Source organism: Strix uralensis, chromosome 10 (genome assembly GCF_047716275.1).
Source record: "Strix uralensis isolate ZFMK-TIS-50842 chromosome 10, bStrUra1, whole genome shotgun sequence".
Lineage (NCBI taxonomy): Eukaryota > Metazoa > Chordata > Aves > Strigiformes > Strigidae > Strix > Strix uralensis.
Genome location: NC_133981.1, coordinates 5,413,851 through 5,439,540, shown reverse-complemented (window position 1 = coordinate 5,439,540; position 25,690 = coordinate 5,413,851). Strand labels below are relative to the sequence as shown.

Sequence of the window (25,690 nt, the reverse complement as noted above, 5' to 3'; positions counted from 1 at the left end):
TGCAAACACCGTAAGCTCAGAGGAAAAATCCTGCTCCATCTTGCAAGCCTCTGAAAACTCACTGTTCAGAGGTGCTGTGAACAGATTTAAGCAATCTTTATTTAACACATATTTCAATTTTCAGCATAGAATAAGATGGTGATTGGCATTCTTGACTCTCATCTATCTCCAGTGGAGCTTAATGTGCATAAAAGCACATCCCAGCTTCTTTGCTGGTTTTGTTCCAGGAACCCTGATACAAGCACACCTGAACTTAAAACAAAGGGAGGTTTAATATTATGCAAACCGGGACCATTTAGCTCGGTTCAGACTCATCACCTCAGCCAGATTAGTGAGCTTTTCAGTGAATCTCGGATGTCAAAGATACATCTGAAAGCTACTAAAATTATGCTGTAAAAGGGTTCCCAGGTTTACACACCCTCATCTCCACCCTACGAACTTGAAGATTTCTGATTTAGATTCACAGGAGGTAAAACATCAGATACAAGGATTGCTCTGGGCAAGCCGCCATCTCGACTGCAGAATTATTTTGGGGGGTGATATGCCATCAGCATTATCAGTTAAGCCATCAGCCATACATACAAATGTCTACCTCTGTACAAAGACATAAAGAAAGCGACCAGACTAGACTCTGATTTACTCTCATTGCCTTTCTTTGACCCCTGGAAAGAAAACCACCGTCTCAGAAAACCCTCGATAATCATCTCTCCCACAGTTGTCCTGCAGCACAGAAACTACAGATGACAAAAACCAGCAACAACTCGACTCTCCAGCAGTAATCTGTAACACGGGATTTACAGTAATTTAGGATAGATTAAATTACTGAGGGATATTTTCCTGCATGCTTGCTCTGCATCATGTGTAATATTTAGGAATTATACAGGAAACCCCACATTTCATTAGTAATAACTGGCGTGGTGCTTACATGAACACGCCAACCTGACACCAAGCCATGCTGTCCCCAAAGGGGGTGGGCAGCACCCTCTGCTCCCAATCGCTCCTCTTCCCTCCCATGCATGCTTCCATGCTTTCACATCGCATTTGATCTGGGAAAAACATACCAGCATTTCAGCCAGACCTGTTCCATGACTTGGCTAAGGATGGATGGGGTGGGCAGCGCAGATGAAGGCAGAATTAGGATGACTACGTAACCACCTCACTGATTGTACAAAAATGACACGTTCCATTTATTTGTACAATGTGAGCCCTAAGTGACTCTTACATCTCACAGCAACCTATTAACAAAAAGAGACTTTATGAATGGAGTATCTGGGTAAACACTTCAAACAAATACATAAATTATGCATAGTTGGTATACTTTTTCTACCTTAGGGATCAAACTGAAATGAGACTAAAGAATTATGTTTTATTTGTATTAAAAATGTATTAGCTGCTGTCCGAGAAGGTTTTCTAGAACATTTGGTATGCTACCCAGGAAATTCTGTCTGAAGCTTGCATTGTTTATTATTGCCAATACTTGGAGAAACTTGGCACTGTTATATCTGAGAACTACAGTAATAATTCTTCAGGCAGAACAGCTTAAATTTAATAAGAATAACTTTTTCATCTGAGCCAGAAGATCTAAAGGCAAAGGAAGCCCCAATTTTACCCATCTATTTTATATATTCAGACTTTACAACCAATCTCTCTTTTATGGTACAAAGTGAAACTAGGCAATCATTTATGAATAGATCCTGTGCTCACCTCCACTTAAAATGTGCCATAACACTAACTGGTAACCAGAGACATATGAAGACTCTACAGTTTCATGGAAGATACAGAGAATGAAAACAAGTGTCATTTTTCTAAGGGGTAAATCCTGTGCAAAATCCTGCAGAACTGGGCAACACATGGACTGGAGAGCTGGAGTTTCCTGATTTAAATGTTAGATTTCTCCACCTACACCCCATGAATGTAAACCACATGTAATATACATGATTAGTCCTCTGAGAGACAAATGGGGTACAAATCCTCCTACAGAGGATGGTTTTTGCAGAAAAAGAAATCAAATTAAATTTAAAAAATGGTAGGCAGACAGACATAAAAAACAATCTTCCTGGAATCCAGGCTGGATGTTTAACAACAGGGAGAAAGCAGGGAGTTATCAGAGGCAGCTGCTGTGTTTGGGAGAGAGGAGAAAGAAAAGGATATGAACATACAGCTTTATGTCTCCTTTGATTCTGTAACTAAGACCAATTCTAGCAAAACTCTCCGAAGACTTGGATAGCAAAAACCAGATGCTTTATTTCCAGCTTCTCTTTCTCTCTCTTTTTCTTAAACAAAAAAAGTCAAGTCGAAATGCACCAGACTTGGAACATGTAAGAAGGATGGGGATGAAGCAATCGTTGTTATCACAGAGAGGAGAAAAGGTACTTGCAGCAAAGAAAACAAGCCATGTTCAATAGCTTCCCAATGCTCAAAGACACAGAGACTCTACAAAGAGCTGTTGTCCCTCCCCTAAAGCAAACAGGCGAGTGATGGGGGCCTGCGTGAAGGCTGGGGGTCCCTCCACTTTGACGCAGCTTTCACGGCATCCAGCTCTAGGTCTGCTTTGTGATGTTTGATAAAACAACAAAGTGGTGCATCAACAAAGCACACCAGAGTAAAATGCAAAAAGCATTACTGTAGTTAGGGAACTAATTTGTTTTTTAGTCTAATGGTTATAATCAACAGACTTCCTGAGTATCAATCTTCCTGAGCCACAGAGCGGGTGAGATTATAGACTGACGACTGTAATTTTTACATATTAGACATCTAAGTGTCATTTGCAGGAGTCTGGTAATGAAAACTCCACAAGATATTTTTCTATCAATTTAAAGATTTTTATGGCATGGCTACAAAAGTGATTATTTATTTCTTTTAAGACAGGATATTTTTAAATCACAGAGAACTAAATTGCTGTGTTTAAGATGCTGACATTAGACACCATAAATATTCCTAAACTGACTCCATTTTTGAACATCAAGGGTGAGAGGAAGGGAAGGGAGGCAAAAGAATACACAAATGCATGCTGATCCAGTTCTTAGCGCAAGTTATTCAAATAAAACCACTAAAATATAAGGGGACAATTATGAGAATTAGGGCTAACAAATTGGTATGTAATTTAATGAAGCAAGTTAATAATGGCATCCCACTTGGGATTAATCGTAATACATTAATCAATTAAGAAGCATTGTGAAAGCAAAAAGCTGCAAGTCAAGAACATTTACAATGCTGTAAACTGAAAGATAGTGATCCTGACATTCAAATGAACATAAAACTAGAGAGTGCAGAGATCTATTCCCCATGCAATGCACACAACCAGCTCTCATTAACAGTTACAACAGATAGCTCAAGATATTCAGGAGAGACCCCGCAAAATATACAGAGAGTATTTTTCAAATTTGTAGCGTTGCACAACTTTGGAGTCCAAGTCCTCTCAACAGCAAGAAAGTTTACAGTTCCTTCCTAGCATCAATAATTGTGATGTTTCCATTAAATAAATTGCAGCAACCAACCGTGATTTATCACAAAAAGCAAAAGTCATTCGATAACCCATCGCCATTGTTAGCCACCCTCCTTGCTACCGCATCCAAACCAGAGAAGCGACAGCACAAGTTGTGAGTTATGATCTCAGACTTTGCAGTTAAGAAAGAATTTACAGTGCATTTGGAAAAAAACACAACATCTAATTCAATTAGATTTTTTTCAGACACTTTGGAAGTTGCATTTCTCTAGATATATCTGAGATTAAAACCAAAATAAAAGTCAAAGACTCTCTGTGCATTCTGGTATTTCGCTCTGCACTGTAAAAAGAACTGCATGTCACCGCTTTCTGTACAGCCCATATTCTTTAAAACTCAACCTAACAAAAAGGCTTTAATTGAAAGTATTGCATTTTGGAGGTCATCTGACGTAAATCTGGCTTCCTGCTCTTCTGCCTTACTGGAAAATACCATGAACGAGTTCACAGAGCTGAAGAGAAGAAGGGGAAGGAAGATGATTGCTTGGGCACTGAAGAAGATAAGTGCACATAAGGTAGATTATCTTTCTACACTGCACAGTCAGCCTGTGGATAGAAAAGTTTCAACACAGCAGGTTGCAGCCATCATGATCTAGAGACTGCAAATGCCTCTTGGCAGAACACAGGCAAGCAGAAGTGGAATGATGTGTTTGCTTCCAAGAACGATCTGTTTCAGCCGCCCTGTCAGTCTGTCTGCCTCCAAATCCAGCCTCCCTTTCGCTCACGTGTTTGTACCTCATTCCTCCAAGCACACTTGCTCGGGATGTTCAGGCTGCTGTGTGAACACCTCTGCTCTTAGCAGTCCTAGATTTAGCCACGTGGGCTCCTTCTCATGGGTAAGACATGACAAATGTGAAGCCATGTGAATGAGAAAGCCTGAATTCATGGTACCCTGCAAATCCAGAGAAACTTTGCTTGTGTTTGTATGGGATTTGACATGAGGGATTACCAGGAGCCCTGCTCTGAACAGTGACCCCCGCAGCAAAAATGCGTATCAGTGCTGTTGTCAATGGACAGAAAATATGGAGTACTGAAGAGTCTGGTAAAAAAACTCCACAGGTGAAAAGGCCAGTGTTTCTTCAGTGCAATTCATGCCACTAACAAAGTCCTCGTTTCTTGAGCCCAGATGCATGTGAGTGATGAACATCACTGGGTCACAGCCCTGACACCTTCCCAGCATCCTGTGCTCCCCAAAGCGCTCAGGACTTTTGCTCAGTGAAGTTCCAGGGCTCACCCCAGCAGTCTGCCACTTCCTCACCTGCTTCTCTGCCCTGCTTCAAGCAATAATCTTCCAGAAAGAGATGCAGCTCTGCCCATCTCACAAGAGCATCTTACTCCACAGCTAAAAACCTTTTGAAGCTTCTCGATTAAACTCAAGACTTCAGCAGAAATTGTTTGCTTAGTACCCTCAAGAGTCAGCCTACTCATTTATGTGCTAAAAGAAAGAATGAAGAACCTTATTAAAAGAAACCTTCATTTAAAAAAAAAATCTCTGCCGTAAACAGCAAGTTTGCTATTAAAAAACATCTGAAACATGACCAATCTGGGTAAAGGTATGGATCAGAATAAAGCTGAAGACTCACTGTTAAGCACTTGAAACTCAATAAGCACCAAAATTGAAACTGGAGATATATATATATATTTTTTTTACTCACAGAGCTATTCTCCATCTGTTCTCCCCTTTCTTTCTTCTTTTACATAAAATATTCAAAAATATTCATATTTCCCAAAGAAACTTTCAACAGAAGTTGAATTTTGAATTTTGGGCTTAGTTTACAAATTATTTTTGTTTTCTTTAATGGAAAGGTAAAATAAATTTTTTAGAAACAGACACTTTCCGTAAATTTTTGTCTTCTACCCAAACCCAACTTCCAATCAAAAGCATTTCAGTGCAAGTTTTTTGATCAACGTGAATACTTATTGCTAGGCACCCAAACTTGCATGTTTTGGCTAAACTGACCACCTTTGGAGGCTGTTCAGTGCCATCCACATACCGAACTCAACTCAAATCTAATGGACTTTAAGAAGTTCTCATAATTTCCTATTTAAATTCTCCATGATACAAAATCACTTTTGTCTTTTGATAAATTTATCTCCATTTTTTTACCAGCAAATTGGGAGAATCGTTTTCTGCTCCAGAGTTGCTTCATATTACTATACATCATTACCTGTATTGTACAAGGTGTTTCTCAGAAAAATGAACTCTCAGTGCTTTACTGACCATACCTGTTTACTCTGACTTGTTGGTCTTTTTATGTCAGGGTAGCTACTTTGTATCTCTATATTATTCTTTGATCATTTAAAGGCCCTAGTACTGCTTTTATTAGTAACAACTAATGGTTTTAAACAGCTGCCAGAACTTCAAAATGCTAGGAAACTGGACTTAGTAAGAACACACTTCAAATTGTTTTGCTTGTCTTCTGTTACATGGAGAATTACTAGTATATACGCATACACTTTGACAAATATAAATTATACTTTCCAAATGCACTGAATAAGTAGCTTTAGCCTGCACACATTTTCATGTTATGAAGATAATAAAAAAATACCTGTACTAATTACTAAATAATACTGCTAATCAATAATAATAGTTTTATTATTCATAAGCTACTATTAATAAAACACCACGGATTCTAATGTAACCATTAAAAGAATTAATACTGTAATTTAATTTTAAGGTCTTTACATGTATCTAAAGTCTATTAAAATAAATGAAAAGCCTCTCAATGACTCTGGATGATGCCCTGCATGTTAATGATGCTACATGTTACTTGAACTACTGCAAATCACCTTTAAGATATTGCCTAAACACTCAAGCACTGATTACGCTTTATGTAGGTGGATATAATGTTTCACGAAAAGTGCACACCTCCTTCTCCATTCTCATTTTCAAAATCAAGCTAGTTTTGCTCAGACTTTTAAAAAGCATTACAGTAAAGGAGAGGTGGAATTAGGGAATTGCCAGGAATTGAGATGAGGACATGGGAACGTCTCCTGCCAGATACGGTTTTCTCAATGGCTACTGGATTTAAAGCACTTATTCACTGAATTTATTTAGTTATGATGGCAAACACATGAAACAGTGAATGAAAGAGAAGAGGAGGAAAGAAAAAGGCTTCTAGGAAAGTTAAAAGCTGAATTCTGTTATTTGAGAAATATACATTAAAAAAAGCATATTTGTGCCAAATATTCAATGGCTTTGATGATGTTTCACCAATTTATTCTGTGTTTAGCTCATTCAGGTCCCTGTGAAAAGTGAGTTATTGATCACTTTCACGAAGAAGAACTACCACCAAAAACTCTTACAAAAACCAAGGCCACAATTACTATTTGTTTTACTGAAGAACAAATCTCTGCATACCTGAGATAGTAAGACATTTACACGCAAATAGCACACACATAGATCCAAAAGTTAAAAGTGCTACACAGTATTTTTTTCAACAACTGTAAAAAATGTTAGTATTGGAAAAGAAAATTAAGAATGGCATCCCAGTAAAAGACCTATAAACCCCTTGATTTTTATCCCATGCACTTTTGAAAATACTGTTAGTTGCATATTTGCTGCCAAGTACCTAATTACCTTTAAAAATCTAGCCCTTCACTGCTAAAGCTCTTGAGTGATCGAGGTATCAACATCACTCATCATTATGAAGATAATTTTAATGATGAAAGCATTGCTAAAAGTTATTTTAAAATTCATTTTTACTTTAACTTCTTTAGAGATGATTTGTTTGAGTACCTGAGATACAGTAACTAATCACTGATGGTTTTCTTTGCAAATAATAAAACAGATTTATATGCCCTCCCTGTAGGAACAAGAATTCCATCACCTCCTCCTGAATTTCTGAGCTATCGAATATTTGATGAGTGCTTAGGGAATCAGTATTGTGTCTTTTCACAGCAGTAATCAAGGAATGAAGTATTCTCTGCCATAATGAATCTACTGCATGCCCAAAAGATGAATATTTCAAATGCAAAAGCAATATGTTTGTTTTGAACACATTTAAGTTTGGCTTTAATAAGGCAAGTAGTGAAGTGTGCAATGAATTATATTGTTAGATGGTTAAAACAGAGCCGTACAATATGTCTGAATGCATTTAATCCAAGTAACTACTCATTTTAAATGTGACTTGTAAATATGTATTACAAGTATACATACGAACGGATGACTCAGGAACCAGTGAGAGATCTGGGCCTTCCCTTCCACTCCTGGCTTGCTTCAAAACCGGCTCAGCCTGACAATTAACCAAGGCCCGGAGCCAGAATATCATTAAGTGCAAGTTGAACCTTATGCAGGCTGAAATTAAGCACGTGCACCAACTATTCAAGTTAGGATCATTTAAATAGAGACTGAAGGGCCCTACTGGACTGGGATCTGCTACGTGTTTCAGCAGATTGGTGGGGCTCAATGAGCAGCCACAGGCAACTTTTATGAGGTTCACAAAACAGTGAACCCCTGCAGACAGGTCCCGTCACTGTGGTGGTGCCATTTCTGCACACCCAGAAGCCTTTACTGCAGAGCAAGAGGATACTGTTGGTGGGAGGTAATGGATATGTGAAGTCAAACATCTTCTACTAGCCCTAGTTTCACTTTGAGAAACACCAAATAACCCCAATACTGACAGGAAAGGTCCTATTTTTTTCTCCTGAAAAGCTTGTCAGAAGGCAAACAGAAATCATAGGCATGTTCTCATTTGTCTCCAGAAGATTTGGATTTTTGCTAAAATAGCAAGTGAGTTCTCTTTAGCAACAACCCCCCCGCAAGAGGTTTTTCACTCACATTGCTGTTTAATACCCTGATCCCCTCTCCCTCTTGAAACATATTGACTTTTTTCTGCAGACATTCCCACTTTAAGAAAAAAGTCATTTTTCCCACTGATTTCCCCACTCTCACTGGGTTTTCATAACCATTATATGTGACACCAGCAGGCTGGAGTTCCCTTCTCCCCTTTTCAGCTTGTTCCAGCTAAGTAATTTGAACTAAAAAAATCAGACGTTCCTAAGTCACTTTGCTCCTCTACTACACTCACTGGGCCTCAGTGAGGGTGAGAGAGGATCTTGAATGAAACACCATGGCACAGTGAAAGCTTTGTTTGTTTGTTGTTTGGTTTTTGCACAGTGAGGCACCTTTTTCTGCCCCAAATATACAGATACAGAACAAAAGTCTGCGGAAATTTTCACCAGAGCCAAATCATCTGTTGCTTTGTTATTTGCTGCACTCCCCTGTACACACAACAGTCCCCAGCATGATGCTTGAAGTGATGCTATGGTCAGAAAAGGGACCAAGTATTATGGAACCCTTTACCTCAACATACCTGTTCACTGTACAACTTCTACTCCAATGCGAAAAACAGCTTTCAGAGACCAGTTAGAGATTTTAGGGCAGCTCATCTCATTTGCATATTGAGAATACCTACTACCAAGTCCCCACAGTGCTATTTTATGTGAGACCCTCGGAGTGTCTATCCACAATGAAATAGAGATGAGCAATTATAGCAGTTTGTATGTGCAAGAACTGTTTCCTGATTTTAACTAGTAATATTTTTTTATTTGTCAGGTCAACAGACCTGCAGCATTCAAACAAAAATAGAATTTATCAACAGAGTTTACAATGAAAGCAATGAGAAAAGCATAGATTTAATTAGCAATTACAACAAAGTTCCAAGTGCTTCAATTATCCAAGTTCAGAACCAATGTACTTTACCTGGAAATTGCCCCTGAAACAGTGAATTCAAGAAGGAAAATTCTTATATAGCCCAAGTTAAATTATTTAAAAGGAGGAAAGAGGGTTCTTAATTATTTAATGTTTCACCAATAATTATATAGTTCAGTATAATGTTCACTCACTGGAGAACCTGATTTTCAAAGGAACATTTGTGAACATCAGTCAAACAAAGAACACCTGCCAGACTATAAACTCAGTCAGTGCAGTACACATTCATTCCAACACAGCATTAACGCATTTGCAAAAATCCAAGTCTTGACTTCATGGCAAACCTATCCAATAATTTCTGTGTTAAAATGTTTATACAGAAAAGCATGCACAGTTCAGTTTTCCAATGTATTTGTCAAAAACAGTATGACCTCTATGGCTACAATTTTATAAAACTGTGTTCTAGATAAACGAGTTAGAGATGGGACCAGAGCTCTGGAACATAGCAAACTATAAAATTAGTACTTGAATAGTCAAAGCTGCCAACCAAAATATGGCCACGGACATCTTAGGGACATTTCATTTAAAAGTTAATAAGAATCAGTTTTAAAAGACAGCTTTTAAATTAGTTGCACGTAATACTAGCCATGGTAAGCTTATCCGCATGGTGCCCTGGAGAACAAGGCTAGAAGAAGACCAAATATTTCTGCATGAAACTGTCTGTAAAGGTTTTACCAAGTCGTGGTTCACGAGCTCCAGCATACGATACACAGATGACAGAACTAAAATGGCATCTTGGTCAAACACAGTATGGATCTGCAAAGGATTATCACCATCAATTAATAATCCTACATACAAAAACTCAGGCTCTATGGGACAAACTCTAGAAAACCCTCATGATGGCCAAAATAGCAGCTGCCACACTGAAGTCCTTAGAGTTTCCTTAGGCCAGAATTCAGCACAGGTCCTTCCAGAATGGGGACTGGGGCTCTACAAATCTTCCATGGCAGCTTTCTGTCTTGGAGCAGAGCTACCCAGAAGACATGATACACGCAGGAGTTTAACAGGATGCCACTGATTTATCATTTCGACCCAAAGGCAGGGAAGAAAAATACAAAAAAAAAGAAAACCATTTCATTGCAGCCAAAACCAGGTTGTTCCTGGGTCACTTCACCAAAGCACTACCTTACCCCCACCCTCTGGAAGAGATCAGAGACTGTTTATCAGTAATGGCTTCAGATTTCATGGCTCCTGGAGCAGAGGAGCCCAGCTGCACCATCATCCAGACTTTACAGCCTAATGTCCTGTGGCCTGCAGGGCTAGAAATGATGAAAAGTATAGATTTCTGCTTCCCTGAGGGGACTGCAACACTCGATTGTGGTCTTAAAGAGCCTGAGGTCTCTTACGATCAAAGATGGCTTTTTTAACAGTGTTACAGACTATTTTAGGTTATTTTTAGTGAGTTTAATGGCTCCCTTGGAATTGTGCAAAGTGGGACTTGCAGTAAGCGCAGCACCTGGCTTTGAAGGTGGGGAATACAAAACACAGTCCCGTTACAATTTTAAGATCCTCTAAAAACAAGGTTTATGGAATAAATGTCATATATGGACTAGGAAATGGTGCGACATGGGGCAATGCTTCACATGGCTTATATGAAGCACATCGGGGTAATTTAGCAATTAAATTCCAGACAGATGATGCCACATGTACTGCACACCGTGGCATAACACATGCTCTTTCTGACACAGCACACGCCCAAAACGTGCAGCTATTCACTGCAGTATAAATCAAGTAACAGTGCCTTTAGTTGTTCTGTTTCTAAACTTCTGACTTTCAAGGCCAAATTCAATTTGCCCAATGCTTCCCACAGCTCATCAAGATTAAGAAGCCTGGGGAATCATCCTGCTATGACACTGTAAATTATCGCAGCTCCACCAACTTTACCCTAACATGAAACGCCACAGAAGTGCTCAGAATTCAACAGTGATGAATTTAACATGCCTACTTCCACTAGCCTGATGTCAGCACAGTTACAGCAATTTATGCAATACAAGGATCCGTCCTTTTCTCCTTATCAAAGCATTTGATCAAAATCAGTAACATGGAAAAAGACAACCTTACTTAATTTGAGCAGGAGAGTCAGGCTTGTCACTCTAACATCATAAGAAAAAGGGAGGTATTTACATATGGGTACTTGCATATTCTTTTTTATCTGGCTTCACAAAGATAACAGTAAGATCATTTTCTTCCACAGTAAAAAATAGTGTGAAATCTCACAGACGACCAGCATTTTCCCTTAATCTTCCCTCCCTCCTTTCCTCTCCTTTGAAAAAGCAACACCTTGAGATATTTCAAATCTTCATTAGCCACTTTACTGCCTGTGACAGCCTGGTGGTATGGAGTTGCTCCAACAGCCTCCATTCAATTCACCCTCGAGTCAGAAAGGAAAAACTCAGTTTCTGATGCAACATGACAAAAAGCCCACATTGCTGAACACCACTGCCACGTGGCTTGACCTGCGAGCCATCGCAAGCAGCGGTCTCTACACCACGCTGCAGTTCTTGAGTGTGTCGAACCAACAAATGAGCTAATTGAGCAGTCACGCTCTTGAGGATGCATTTTAAAAAAGGGGATGCATAAATTCACTCATTTGGAAACCTGGGCTGTTCAAGAACTTGTTACTATGACAATTTAGAAGAAACTGCTACAGATAAGATTGATGAAACTTATTGATTAATTTTCTCTCAAGCTATGTTTGAATTTTAAGTTTTCTCTAAACAGAACCAGTTCATGTTGGTTTGTTAGTATTCCAGGGACCACAACAATGTGCTTCAGCAGTGAAGGAAGTTCCATGATAAATGTGTTCTCCAATCTGCATCTGTAAAGCAGCTATAAAATCAGAACAATTCATGCAAAATTTTTCATTATGTTTTTAAATATACTTACTTACATTTTAAATCACACATAGACAATATGAAATATCTTTCACTTAGACAGGTGGGAACAAGAAAACAGATGCATCCATTAAGTTTGAAACAATTCAATGAATTAAATAGTACTTGGTGAATGCTTCGGTTTATGGATATAGCCTTTGTTTAAACTTACTTGAAAAAAGATGGCCATGGCTCCTACTACCCTGTTTTCTAGAACTGCTATTCCAAAACTGTCAAAGTCATCAGGATTGTAGAAGTAAATCTGCATCTGTAAAAATTAAAAACAACAACAAAATCACATTAGTGTTGATTCATACAGCTTTCAAATGAGGCAATGCATACACATCGTACATAAACCCAGTGTTATGAACCTGAGATAAAGGAATTCTGCTGAACAATATTGTTTTACTAGCATCTTGATTAATAGCCTGACTGCCCTACTGGGACAGTAACCAGGGAACAGAGTCAATGCAATGCATTTTAATACCAAACCCAAGGATAAACAGTATGGTCAGTCTGTTTAGATGGTAAACTTTTGTGCCTTCTGCCAGGATCTCTTCATTTCTTTGCTCATTGCAGGCTCATCTCCTGCTCTGTTAAATGTGCTAAACATATTTATCTCAAAAACCATAGAGAATTTTTGAAAAGGATTTCAACGTTTAGAGTTATTCCTTTACTCCTAAAGCAATTTGTAAGATAAAAGTCTGTCTCTGTAGCAATGCATTTTTATGAGCCTCTGATATTCAGGACTATCAGTTAGGGTCAGATTTCTCCCTGACTTCAGTAAATTTCATGACTTTTATTTCCAAAGCGTTAGTACTTGGCAAAAAGTATGAGACAAAACCAGATATTTTGATGTCATTTTAGGATGAATAATAAATATTAATAATTATGCAAACCCAAAGTGAAAGCAGGTGAGAACAATGATTACCCCGAAACAGCAAATGTCTGAGTTATGCAAATATGGGAGAACCAAGAAATAGCTTCTTTCATATACTCTGCTGTTGAACAATTCCACTTACTGCATTAGCTGAGCTCCCACTTCTGCCAGCCATCCTAACACACTGCTGCTTCTCCAGCAGTTGTTCAACCTCTCCACTCCCAAAGCAGCCCCTAGTGTTAGTCCATCTGTATCAGCCATGATTTGCTCTAAAGGATCCGGTTTACATCCAAAACATGCAATGCTCCCTTCTCAACATTACACCGTGAAGGTGTGTACATTTTCACAGAATAAATTCAGTATTGGTAACATTTGTTGTATGTGTGCTCTACACATTACAAATTAAAAATATGTGTCTGATATAACAGCCAAGCACAAGACCCGGGTGTCGCAGAGGTTGCTCTTGGGGCCATTCAGGGATCCTCCCGGACGGATTTCACAATCCAAACCAGCGCTAGTGTATCCATGGGGGCAATACTACTGCAGGACAGTTGGCCAATGCGTATGCTCACTCATGCACACTGACTCCAGGAAAAAAATCCATTCCTGGCTATGAAACAGGAACGGACCCATCAGGCTTCTCTACCACTGGCCTCTTACCTGAACCTGTGCATTCACTCCTGCTTCTCTGCTGCCCATCACTCGTTACCTGACCTATTCAGGCTTTTCACAGCATTACTACGTGACAAGAAATAGCCACACAGCGCACAGTTAAATAGAGACATAAGGGCTAGCTGAGAGTGTCCGTGCCCCCCATCACACTGCCAGTCTGACCACTGCTCGCTCCTGCAAGTCTGTCTGCAGGCAAATGCTCTGCTGGCACCAATAACTTGTTTGGGGCTGTTTGGGTTTTTCCAAGATTGTGCTGTGTAACAAATCCTACTGTATTCACAAATGCAAGTATTTTTCCCGTATTCTGAAATTTTGTGTATTGCCAGATGAGACGATACCCTTTTATCTCTGCTCAGATACGTTTCTCCTCGTATTTACTGATTCCCAGGCTTCTGACTATATATATTTGCTGTAATGCATAATACTGGCAAAGTACCTATACATCTAATAAAACATCACCATATAGAGAAAAGGCCACGATGAAGATCAGTCTCCTCAGAGGTAGAGATACTTTTTTCAGCAGGAGGATAAAATAAGACCACACTCCAAATGGCTCACAAAAAATGAAAAAATTGTCTGGCACTCGCTCTAGCTTCATAAAATTTGAAAGCAATTTTCTTCCCCTATTTTGGCCTTCCTATTCCCAGTGTATTCACAGCACACACAGAGATGCTGGCAATATCTCACAAAGTTGGTGGTGCCTCCAGGTTCTGACAACCCGTGCTTTGAACAAATGTAAACCAAGGTACAGCCATTCATTGATGTAGAAATTAGAAACAGTTTGTTTCAGGTAGAATTGCTTAAACTTCAATTTAGCCAGCTCAGACAAAAGCTCACAAAACACTCACAAATTAAATTTTACTCCCCTTTAAAATAAAGTCTAAAATTAGGTATACCTTATATAAAACACTTCACTATATAGTTCTCACAGGAGTTTATGAAGAAAAGCATCACTGAGTGAGTTCAGCATATGCCAAAATCATTTTGGATCAATTTTGCTCACGGCATTTTAAGGAAATTAATTTTTACAATACACTTTTGGATAGCAGTGCAAAGGGCTTTGGTAAAAAAGTGCTTAATTCAGATCCCTCGTCTCAGCAGTGCAATTTCACAGACTAATCAAGAACCACACTCTGCCTTGATTACCATACACATTGAAACATTTTACCACTGCTCCCTGGTGTTTTTCCAGAGAGCGTGGTTCCTCTCTCTGCATCCATCAAGTCAAGGGGAACTGTCTTGTATGAAAAATTATCATCATCTGTCATACAGTAGCTTCCTTATGTGTTCATACAGCTAGAAGGAACGTTTTAGGAGTAGAATCTCCCAGGAATTGCTATTATATAATTTACACACGCATACACTGCAAAAACAATGTTAAGAAGATGGTAAAGTTACATCCTCAAAGCTGTATGGTTCAGGCTGCTCATAAAACCACACCTGGACACCGCTGAGCATTAGTATTATGACAATTTTCTAATTATGTGATCACATATTGTTATCTTCCATAATACAGTCTCATCTGTTTTCCCCAATTTACAATAAAATGTAAATGTATCTAATGTATTTTTGTTCTTTTATACATAATATACATAATATCGAATGCATTTATCAGTAGATATTTAATTTAATATTTTCTAAGGATGGCATAATGTTCTTTATGTACAAATCGGGAATAAGACAGTTAACCATAAAATTAATTTCACCGCATACTTAAGCGGCCTAAACATGCTAGAAAATTTTCATTATTACTCCTTATTATATAATTAGTATATACAATATATGGTGCATTTTGCATGTAAATGAATTCTACTGTCTCTGCCTGGTACATACAAAGCAGTAGTACAGAATGCAAGAAAGGGACTTTTAAGCTAAAGAAAATTGGGATCTCATTATATTATGCCATTTGTGAAATGCAGAATGGAGCATCATCCAAACTTGCACATTCAACCTGAATTGTGGCACTGCCTGATTTCAGCACCATAAACCATCATTTTCTTGTACATTCTTGCATGTGATTTCACAACAGCTTCCAAAATTAAATAAATATATATATATTTTTAAATGCTCTGGGAAAGCCTGAAATACCCTTTGTAGTTTCTATGGTGTGACACTACCTGTCTGCAGTCAGAATGCTCCGTTCCACACACCCCTGCTGACACTGCTCCAAATAGCCTTCCCGGTGGCACAGGTCCCAGAGGGCACAAAAGTCCTGTTCTCTACGGCACAATATACTAGATTTATAAGTCTCTCACATCTAGCCCTGTTACAACTAACAAGGCTGGGAAAGGCTTACATGGACTTCCTTTATCTCAGATGTGCAACATGGCAGTATGCTTCCATGTACCTTGTAAAGATCTATTATAAAAACCATGCAGTGTCCAAGCAACTTGAAATTTTCAGTATTTTGATAAGGCTAAGCTGAAGCAAACCGTCCCTAGTGACACAAAGGCACTTTTCTTGCAAGAAGGACTCTCTCCATCCTAAAAAGCTACCAACAACTACTGCAGCTACAGAGCTTTACCAAGGCAGAGAGAGGGCAAGAGCTTGCTTTTAATGGAAAAACTTCATGCTTTGACACTCTTCACACTCTAAAAGAGTAGAATTGTTTTCACTCAAACTTGAGAGAGATTTGCTGTACAGCACAGATTAAGCCCGAAAAAATCTCACTGAAGGGGAAAAATCTTCAGAATGTTACAAGTGCCTTAAAACAGAGGATTAGAGAGAAAACCCTTACTCTGCCATAACCCATGAGATAATTGCCAGTCACCCTATAAAACCATGTCATGTCTTCTAGTCTCTTCTGTCCAGGAAAATCCAGTGCCCAACCATTACACTTTCCAAGCACTCCAGGCTTTTTTTTCCAGCTGTCAACGTTTACACAAATAAATACACCACATACATCCAACACCTGAGCAATTCCCCAGCCTGAAGCATCTTTGCCTCCACGCTCCTACCAGCTACAGCACCTCTCCAGCATGCCTTGGGGCAGGCAATCCCCTCTTCCTCAGGGTCAATCTACCCTCTGCAGAAACACCTTTCTTCAACCGCGTTCTTCCAACCTCAGCAGAAATCTGCTGTTCCCCAGACCTGGCAAAATGTCAGGCCCTGCTCTGTGCTTAAGGGCTTTTGACTCGACACTGGGCTGCCACCACTCCGATCTTGTAAGGACAGGCTGTCCAAAATGTGCATGTGTATTACTGAGAAATACTGCCCACCAGAGATCAGTTCTGATTTTATTAAGTTCATTTGCCTCTGAACGACTAAACCCTCTTTATGAAATGTCACTGGATTGCAAAAACTGAGCCTGCTTCAAATGAATGACTTCTCCCTGCCACCCATCCACAAATAAAAGGCTTTGGCTCTCTGCTCAGATGCTCCTCCTCTGCTTGGCAAGACAGACATCCAGACAGAAATCACCATTCTTGTGCATGACATGTTTTTGCTCTTATTACCCCACTACAAAGACAGAAAGTTTACATCCAATACAGACTATCATGGCTAAACTCATTCAGCACTTACGAAAGAAAGCCACAATGAGCATTTGATAGATCCCAGAAGATGTGAGCGAGTTCAAAGCAATTCTAAGAGACTGGAAACCAAGCAAGTACATTTTCCATAGACAGATGCCAAGTATTTTAAAAATAAATAATTGAGACTTTTAAATTGGGCTGCTATCACCCTGTGCAACCTCCTACAGCAGATTTCTCTTTAGATTAAAAAATGAACAAAGGCTCATTGTGCTGTCACAGATGTGGAGTACAGAATATTCAATAGTATCAGGAATTCTGGTGGAAAGGAAAAGATCATCGGAATTAGCTTTCCGCTCATTTCCTTCCAGCAATCCAAGGACTACCATACAATATAAAAAAAAAAAAAAAAAAAAAAAAAAAAAAAAAGAGGTTTTATAGGCTAGCCAATTTTTTGATGAATCAGGATCAGGCGGCAAGACACAGAGGCAACAGCTATGTGGTTTATTATGTACTGCTTTAGAGACTGAGAGTACTTTCAGAAGAGCAAAACACCCAGACATTGCAGGTAGACTTCAAATCTTTGCAGAGTGACAAAACAAAAATTTTGAAATATTTGCTTTAAACGATGGAGTTAATCACTGAATATACTAATTCTTAATTAGTACCTTTGCTGCTTATATTGTAAGAATAAATTATTCTCAACCACTTTTACAACTGGATTTAAAGCCTCTTGCACAAAAACAAAATCTGTGCTAAGATTATGAATCATACATGATTTTTCTTAATTGAAAGCTCGTATGTAACTTGCTTCTGCTTTAAATATGTGCATAGATTTCTAGCGAACTGGATGATGTGATCCATTTGGCTGGAATAAAAATTTTCTACAGACATAATGTAATCTTCACTGCAGCACTGAAAATTCAGAATAACTGTCCTGCAGTCTGTGTGTTTACTGGAGTGTGAGATGTACACTGGGGCAATAAAGTCTGATGTTTGACTTCTCATTATATTCTCTTTAAAAAAACCATGAAACTCATCATTTAAAACATATTCAAAATCTGCTTAGAAAAGGCGGGGGGAAGAGTGAATCGTGATGTTTTCCAGTTCTCCTACTAGAGCTTGATGTAATAACATAGAGTATACTGCATCCTTTTTAAAAGATAAAGTTGAACAGGAGCAGATAATGGCATGTTTTTCCTGCCTAGTCTATTATTCATCAGTGAATTTTTAACTATAGTTAGGCAGGTACAGAGATGAATTTTGAATGTCATAACTTAGTATTTTACAGTGCCTAGAAGTGTGCTGGGTAAATTGCAAAACAAAGTCAGACAGGGACTTTGCCCTAACGTAATTGCAACTTGATAATGAATACAATGCTAGGCTGAAAAAAACGAAAAGACTGAAACAGCAGGAAGAGCAAAGATCATACAAGTGAAAAAACAGAATTTAACTCAATTTAGACATTCGCATGCCTTAGAAGTATGGTAAATTTCCCTTTAATCTTCTTTAATAGTAAGCAATAATTATTGCTTTGTTGTCTACAAACAACGCAGTAGGTGTATCTATGTTATAAGTCAAGACTAAGCGATTTCATAGCCGTTTTCAACCTGAAAGTTGGTAGTTGTTGCACATTCTGCCCCTAACTCTGTTTAAACCCGGGAGTGGTCCAGTAACAGCCCAGTAGGAACGTGAGGCAACACATGCTCGTAGGGTTGCCCTGGGCTTCAATGCATTGTTGGATCATAACTATATCTCTCAGTATCTTGAGTGTTAAGTCCTGAATGTGAAGAGAGCAAGTACCTTGGCAAACCAGAAGCTTCCCTGATTTCTTCTGCCAGAAAGAAATACCTCTTAGGTCTGCTCCCATCCCAAACAAGAAAATCCATCTCATGTATATACACTGAGTCATTACACAATGAAGGCATACTTGATGCTAAAAAGCTCTATGTTGCATTCATTTGTATTTCCGTAATATGAAAATAACGGTTTCAGTGTTTATGCTTTCCATAACATGAAACTTTTTGCAATTGCTTTGTACTTCAAGTAACAGCCATATGATTCACCATGAAATGAAGTCTGGAAAATCGTTTTGGATAAATGGAACTATAAATTCAATAGAATTTCCATGACAACATAGATTGCAACACTCCGCCACAAGTAAAATGTTATAAATCATTCAAAACCAACAAAAAATCAGCAGTAAGTCTTCTCTTTCACAACACACAAGACCCCTGAATTATAGAGCTGTGGTTATTACCTCCCCATGCAGTGCCTCTCATTTCTGATCCTCTTCCTCGCTACAAGTGTTGTTTCATATCTGACCTCCTTCCAAACACAGGAAATTATAATACTAACACACTTTAATACTAAGATGTAAACAAGAATTGAAGCATAATGAGCAGAAGGCTTTTTTGAACCTTTCCTCCTTTTCTCATCTTCTAAAAATGTTTAAATATCTTCATCCTGTGGTAATTATACCTGTGTATCCAGATACTTCACAGCATCTTGTTGGACTCAGAAATTTAGGAGGCTTTTTTTCTGGAAACGTGGGTGGTAAGTGTACAATAGGGTGCTCAGTCAGCTCGTAAAAAGGATGTGAACCACATGTCCAAGGGATGGAAGAGATCCAAGGAGAGGAGGAGGTAAAAATAAAAAAAGGATAAAAGATTACACCACACAGTATTGCTCATTCGTAACCCTCCATCAGAGGGTTCCCTGACATACGGTATTTCACTTAAAGTCCAAGGATCTGGAATGAAGTGATTCCAGGAGGACCTTCACTGCAATTTAAAAATCACTGTGGCTGTTGCCTTCATGCCTGTGAGAAAAACCTTGAAAATGCAAAGCTCCTTCCCTCCTGAAAAGATTAAGAAGCCCATAAAACCAAATGAGAGACAAATAGCTCAGTATTCTGATTTTTGGGTAGGAGTATTTCTTACAAATCAGGTCTTTTGGTAAGTTGAGAAGAGGCAGCAACCTACTAGTCCTGGATTGCAAAGGCTTATCTTCCCAGAGTACTAGAGAGTTTCTGTTATCTTGCATAAATCACTGCCCATTTCTGGGTCTTGTTTCCTCATGTGTAAACTATGGTCATTGCTCATCCCATCCCCCATTTAACTGGATGTTTTATGAAGAAAAATATGAAAGATTGAAAATAAATGGGAAGAATGACAAGCGATTGAAAAACATGTGAAATAAACTACTATCTGGAGTGGCGTTGGAGAAAAAAAATTTCGGGGTTGCTGTTCATTTGCTTGATATTGCAATAAGAGCCACACAAGTACCTCCTGGAGACACTACCTTGCCTCTTAATACTGGTACCAACTTTTAAACTGCTCATATCTGACACAGAGCTGATGCCACAGGAGTTCAATGCAGTTATTGCAAGGCGCTGCATCCACATACCCAAGGGCATCTTCCCAGGCTCCTGGAGGTCAGCTGGGATCTTTTACTGGTCTTTAGCTCCGCCACCAGACTCTGCCAGAGACGTTCTGGTTTATTTATTGAGTGGTTCTGAGTCTCACCCACAGTGGCTTTGTCTAATCGTGGCATATTCCAAACAAGACAACAAGCGTATGCGTGCGGGAACATGCAACACTGAGACTCCCATTTCAGTGAGAGACAAACTTTGCTTTCTAAAACTGTCCAAACAGAAAAATTAGAAGCAATACTTAACTGCTGGCGGGGATGAAAAACTGAAACAGGCAATTTAGGAAGTGGCTAAGCACCAAATGCCGCAGCAACTAAAAACAAGCTGGATGGACTGACTGTATGAAGAGAATAGCTCTGAACTCAACTCAAAAGTGACTTCTTCATCTGTTTCCCATGGTCTTTATACAAGGAGAACTAAACTACTGAAGAAAAAGTTTTAAACGTCAAAATACCCAAACTGTCCATACTTCAGCTCGTCTTTCAAGAATCCATTTACTTTCTTAAACATCAAGACGTGCTGCCAGAATGGAGAGAACTGCTGGGATTTCCTAGCAAAAACACTCCAGTGCTCTTCAGGGAAAAGAAAGAAGCTGCACTTTAAAATTAAACCCTACAAAAGCACACTTTTCCTAGCATGTGTGATTAATACAATTTTATACACCATTCACTTTAAAGAAGCACTAGCACAAGTATGCATTCCTCTGAGAGCTCACATCTTAGCACAAATGATTCTTTATGTACTGTGGAATTCAGAATGTCCTGTGTGGTTTATTTGGGGGTTTTGTGTGGTTTTGTTTTTGGTTTGGGGTTTTTGGGGTTTTTTTGTTTTAATGGGAGAAGGCAAGCTCTTCCATGAGGTTTAATGATCTTCAAAATGCCTCAGAACAAATTTTCAGATATTTATAGTTATGTTGCATCTCTGGATTCAAAGCCATGCAGCAGATGGGGCATGTTTTCAGAAGCATTTTGCTGGGCGAAAGGCCATTCCTATCTCTGAGGTGATGTGAAATCCTCCGGGCTGTACACTTGCGGAGTTATTTTTATTTACGAATTATGAAGTATATGGGCAATTACAGCAGAACCAGCCCATGAGAAGAGCTTACTTGGAGGGCTTCAGAATAGAGGGTAAAAATAATATGGGCTTTCCCATATTTTGCAGAATACACATCTATCTAAGGCAGCATTGTAATCCCAAAGATAAAGCAAACAGGGTGCTCAGCATCAGAGGTCTCAGTAGCTACTTTTAGATTACTGGAGGAAGGTGGGACAGCACTACTTCTGCCACAGACTTCCCATTTGAACACAAGAGGGATTTTTCCAATGCAACTGCTTAATCTGGGTGCTTTACTTCACATTTCTCAAAAGGGCTTGATATGCAAGGGGTGAGTACACTCTCTCCTTTACAAAACTCAGGATCTCTTGAAAATACCTCGAATTGAAATCCTTCCCCACCATGGAGTGCCTACTCAAATTTCCCAGCCTCTTGGAAAATCTTGCATGTAATATCTCTGTATTCTGTCTCTAATTTTCTAGCTTTCTTTACCCTTATCCCCTGACTGTTTTACTGGAGTAGAAAGTGAAGTCTACACATACCCGAAGTGCAGTGTTAAGAAATTTGTAAACTTCTTGTCTTAGCAACTATGTGTACAGACACACACACAGAGTAGCTGAAAACACCACCTTAGTGGCACCAGCTTGTTAAGGACATGATTCTGTATGAACACTAGCAAATCAAAATGAAGTGGACCTCAGCATAGCAAGAAGCAAAATATTCAAGTAAGCAGCAAAACTGACAGAAAGGTTAAAGTGCTAGAAATTGTGTAGCCTTTGAAAGTTAAAACCTTGTCCACTGTCACATCTGCAAACCCATTTGCAAACGTATTCTGTAATGGTCCTTTGCTAAATGTCAAAGTTATTCTTCCATGCCGATGAAACAGAAACACAAATCTAACTCTCACACCCTCCCACGTTGGTACCTGTCTGCAGATGCCATGCAAGACTCCCCTGGTGCATCTGACTCTGCTGCTCGCTTGTGGCATCACCTTATGTAATGTGAATAAAACAACCTCTCAGCTTTAACATTTCCATTTTTTAAAGGTTCCACTGATGTTGAAAGAAAAGCATGTTAAACTTCTTTAGACTCCTGATGAACACAACAGTGCTACCAGATTGGCATTTGAGTCCAAATTTTACAGGATTTGGTTCAGTACAGTTTTCCTTGTGGGAGACGTTCACAGTTGTGTCCCTGTTCAGCCAGGCTCTGTGCCAGCTTCGTCCCTTCCCTCTACTCTGCATTTTAATAATAGAAATGAGTTTCAAGCCAGAGAGACACATTTCCACCCTGGCTCACATCTGTGTATTTCTGAAAACACCTCTTCAGCCTCAGCATCTCACATTTGAACAATTTACCTGGGTAATGGACACCACCTAAATTCTGGTTTTCAGTTTGACAGCTGCTGGCTCTTCTCCAGACTGTGGCCTCCTTTGGCTCTAGAATGCCCAACTAAATTAATTGTTGCTCATGCCACTACTGTCTCCATCCGGCCCAGGCACTTGGTTTGTGCCTACAACCACAAATGGAAACTGGAAATGCTGCAAAGTGGTGCAGCCTTTCCCTGTCACATAACATGGAGACCATGTTCCGTGCTGCTTGGGGCCAGGGCTGGAGCTGTGGTGGGCAGGGAGGGTATAACCTGCGGTACAAAACCACCCCGTTGTATGTGTTACCAGGACATTCACCTCTTCTGGCTTTGTTCTGTCACAGCACGAAAAGCCTCAGTGGAAGTTTTGAAATATGGGAGTTGCACAAGTAAAGTCTTTATCATAAATCTGATAATTAACCTGCATAACTAATTTCCCTTCTGGCAGCAGGCATAGGTTGGAATAAATAGTCTATTCAATACCTACTGAGAGAAGATTCCTATATTTCATGTTTACTTTAAGCAAGTATAAAAACCTAGGGACAAAGGGCCTCAAAGAGTCAAATTCCTTGCAGTTTCAACAGAGTGCCCTGAATAATACATAAAGCAGCTACACTCTTATCCCTAAAACCACAGGTGTGAACCAGATGTCATGCTTATCTTCTCTTGAGATTACAGCAAACAATTGCACACCTTCAGAATATAAAGTAAGCTTTGGATCAAGAAGCCTGAAATATATTAAAAATGTGGCACTGAAGTTAAAAATTCAAATATTAACCTACAAATCACTGATTCATTTAAGAGTCTGTTTACAGCCTACATTCTATAAAAGTTATATTTCTTTTATTTAACCTTTTTATAACAAGATATATTATAAATCACAAATGTGAGATAAAACTACTTGCATAAATCTCAGTCTTGGTCAGCAAGGTATTGCCAAACAGATTGTTCAAATATACCGCCACCTATTTAAAATACACCACGGCTCAAGGAACAGAATTAAAGTTAAAGCCTTGATTTAAATTTTAAACTTTCTGATTATTGTAATAAAGGTTTAGAAAAAGGTGAGCATGTGCTGCACTCAAATAATGAAAGGAGATTAAACTCAGAATGGTATCTCAAAGAGAATTTTAAAGTTAACCTACTACACATTAACAAGACATGGTGCAAATGGTGCTCTAACCATACAGCCTTGATCATAACCAACCACCCAAGAGTGCATAGCCAGAGGATATTCCAAAATGTCCAGTTTCAAGAAAATAACAATTTCCTCATTCAACTAGAAAACATCACTAATACGCCAGTGTTTGTTTGTTTGTTACTGGAGGCATTTCAGAAAAAGAACAACAGGGCCCTCCTCACCAGATGCACAAAATCATCATGCCCCAGCGTGTTTTAAAGGTCATTTCGTGGTCTCTTCTCTCTAAAACTAGGTCCAGGCACCACCTCCTGACTCCTGTGTTGACACCTCAGGAGCAGCAGCGCTTGCTGCAGAGGGTGAGGGTCTGTTCTCTCTGATAGATGGTTCATGTCCTATTTCAGTTTTTCCTTAGCTCTCCTCTACCACCCTGGCTAGCTTCATTCTTTAACCCAGCATGTCTTATTTCCTTCCACAGCATTCCCTGTCACACACACACACTCCAAAGGTTGTCAGCATCTAATGCTAATGCTTCACTAAGAGAAATCTTCCAGGTCAATTTATGACAGAAATATTGCCAGTTTGTAATTAAAGCACTAGATAAGAAAGTCTTATGTTTACTCAGTAATCCATGTATTCATTTAACATGCATCTCACTCTCAGAGCTGTAGAGAAAAGGTGGTGAATGTGACCGGAATCCAACAGCTGTAATGTCATCTGCTTGATCTCGAGGGAGTTGAACTACCCTGTTCCTATAACAGTATTCACCAGTGACCCAGAGCCTCATTCTGCCCTCCAGCAGCAGAGCCTGTGACTCCAGGGGAAAAAGCATCCAACATCTTGGCTCACTTACGTTATTAAAATGGAGTACGAAGAGTCATAGGCTAAGGTGTTAACATGACCCTGTCTGTAGGGCTGAACAGTTAAACTTGGTTTGAGTTGAGAGCACAGATCCAGGCTGCTCAGCCCCATGGCAACACTAATGACTTAAACATGTTTATAAACTTTTATCAAAGATAAAGGATAAAAGTTAAGAACAGTACAGAAAAATACAGAATTTCAAATATAAACAGTTACATCTTTGAGATTCACCATATGCCTTATCCCCATCTCTGTTAGCAAATGGGTATTTCTTACAAGGACAATCTTCGGATGGTATTAAATGTGGTGACAAATATTCTTCTTCAGAAAAACAGGTGAGATAGGCTAGAGCTAGTTCTGGAGCCCAGTCCTAACTTCTGCAGAAAAAAATGTAACAGCAAAAAGAAAAGAAGTGCACAGACAGATAAAGCAGCTTCTGCAACTGATACTTGCAACTTCATTACTGTGAAAACAGGCAATGAAAGTGGCTGTTATCAGCCCCTTCAACACCTGGTAACTCCTGTCAGGGGGCACAGGGCAGAGCTTTTCCCTGCCTCGCTGGTTGCGGGGTCACAGCAGCACTGTGCAAGGGAGGTGTCTGGACTCACTATGCCAGGCTTGTGTTAAACAGAAGGAAGCAAGAGATAGGAAGGAAAAGGACTGGGATGGGAGAAGAAAAGGACAAAGAAGAGACAGCATCTGTAGCTCTCACACCAAAGAGCTGTT

General features: G+C 39.3%; 1 protein-coding gene across 1 annotated transcript in view; it reads right to left on the bottom strand.

Moving 5' to 3' along the window:
• The window catches only part of PTPRG (protein tyrosine phosphatase receptor type G), a 408,233-nt gene that overhangs the window by 126,232 nt on the left and 256,311 nt on the right, over positions 1–25,690 (bottom strand). The window contains exon 5 of the mRNA XM_074879020.1: positions 12,261–12,356. Coding sequence (XP_074735121.1) covers positions 12,261–12,356 — 96 coding nt within the window. The remainder of the gene's footprint in view (positions 1–12,260; positions 12,357–25,690) is intronic.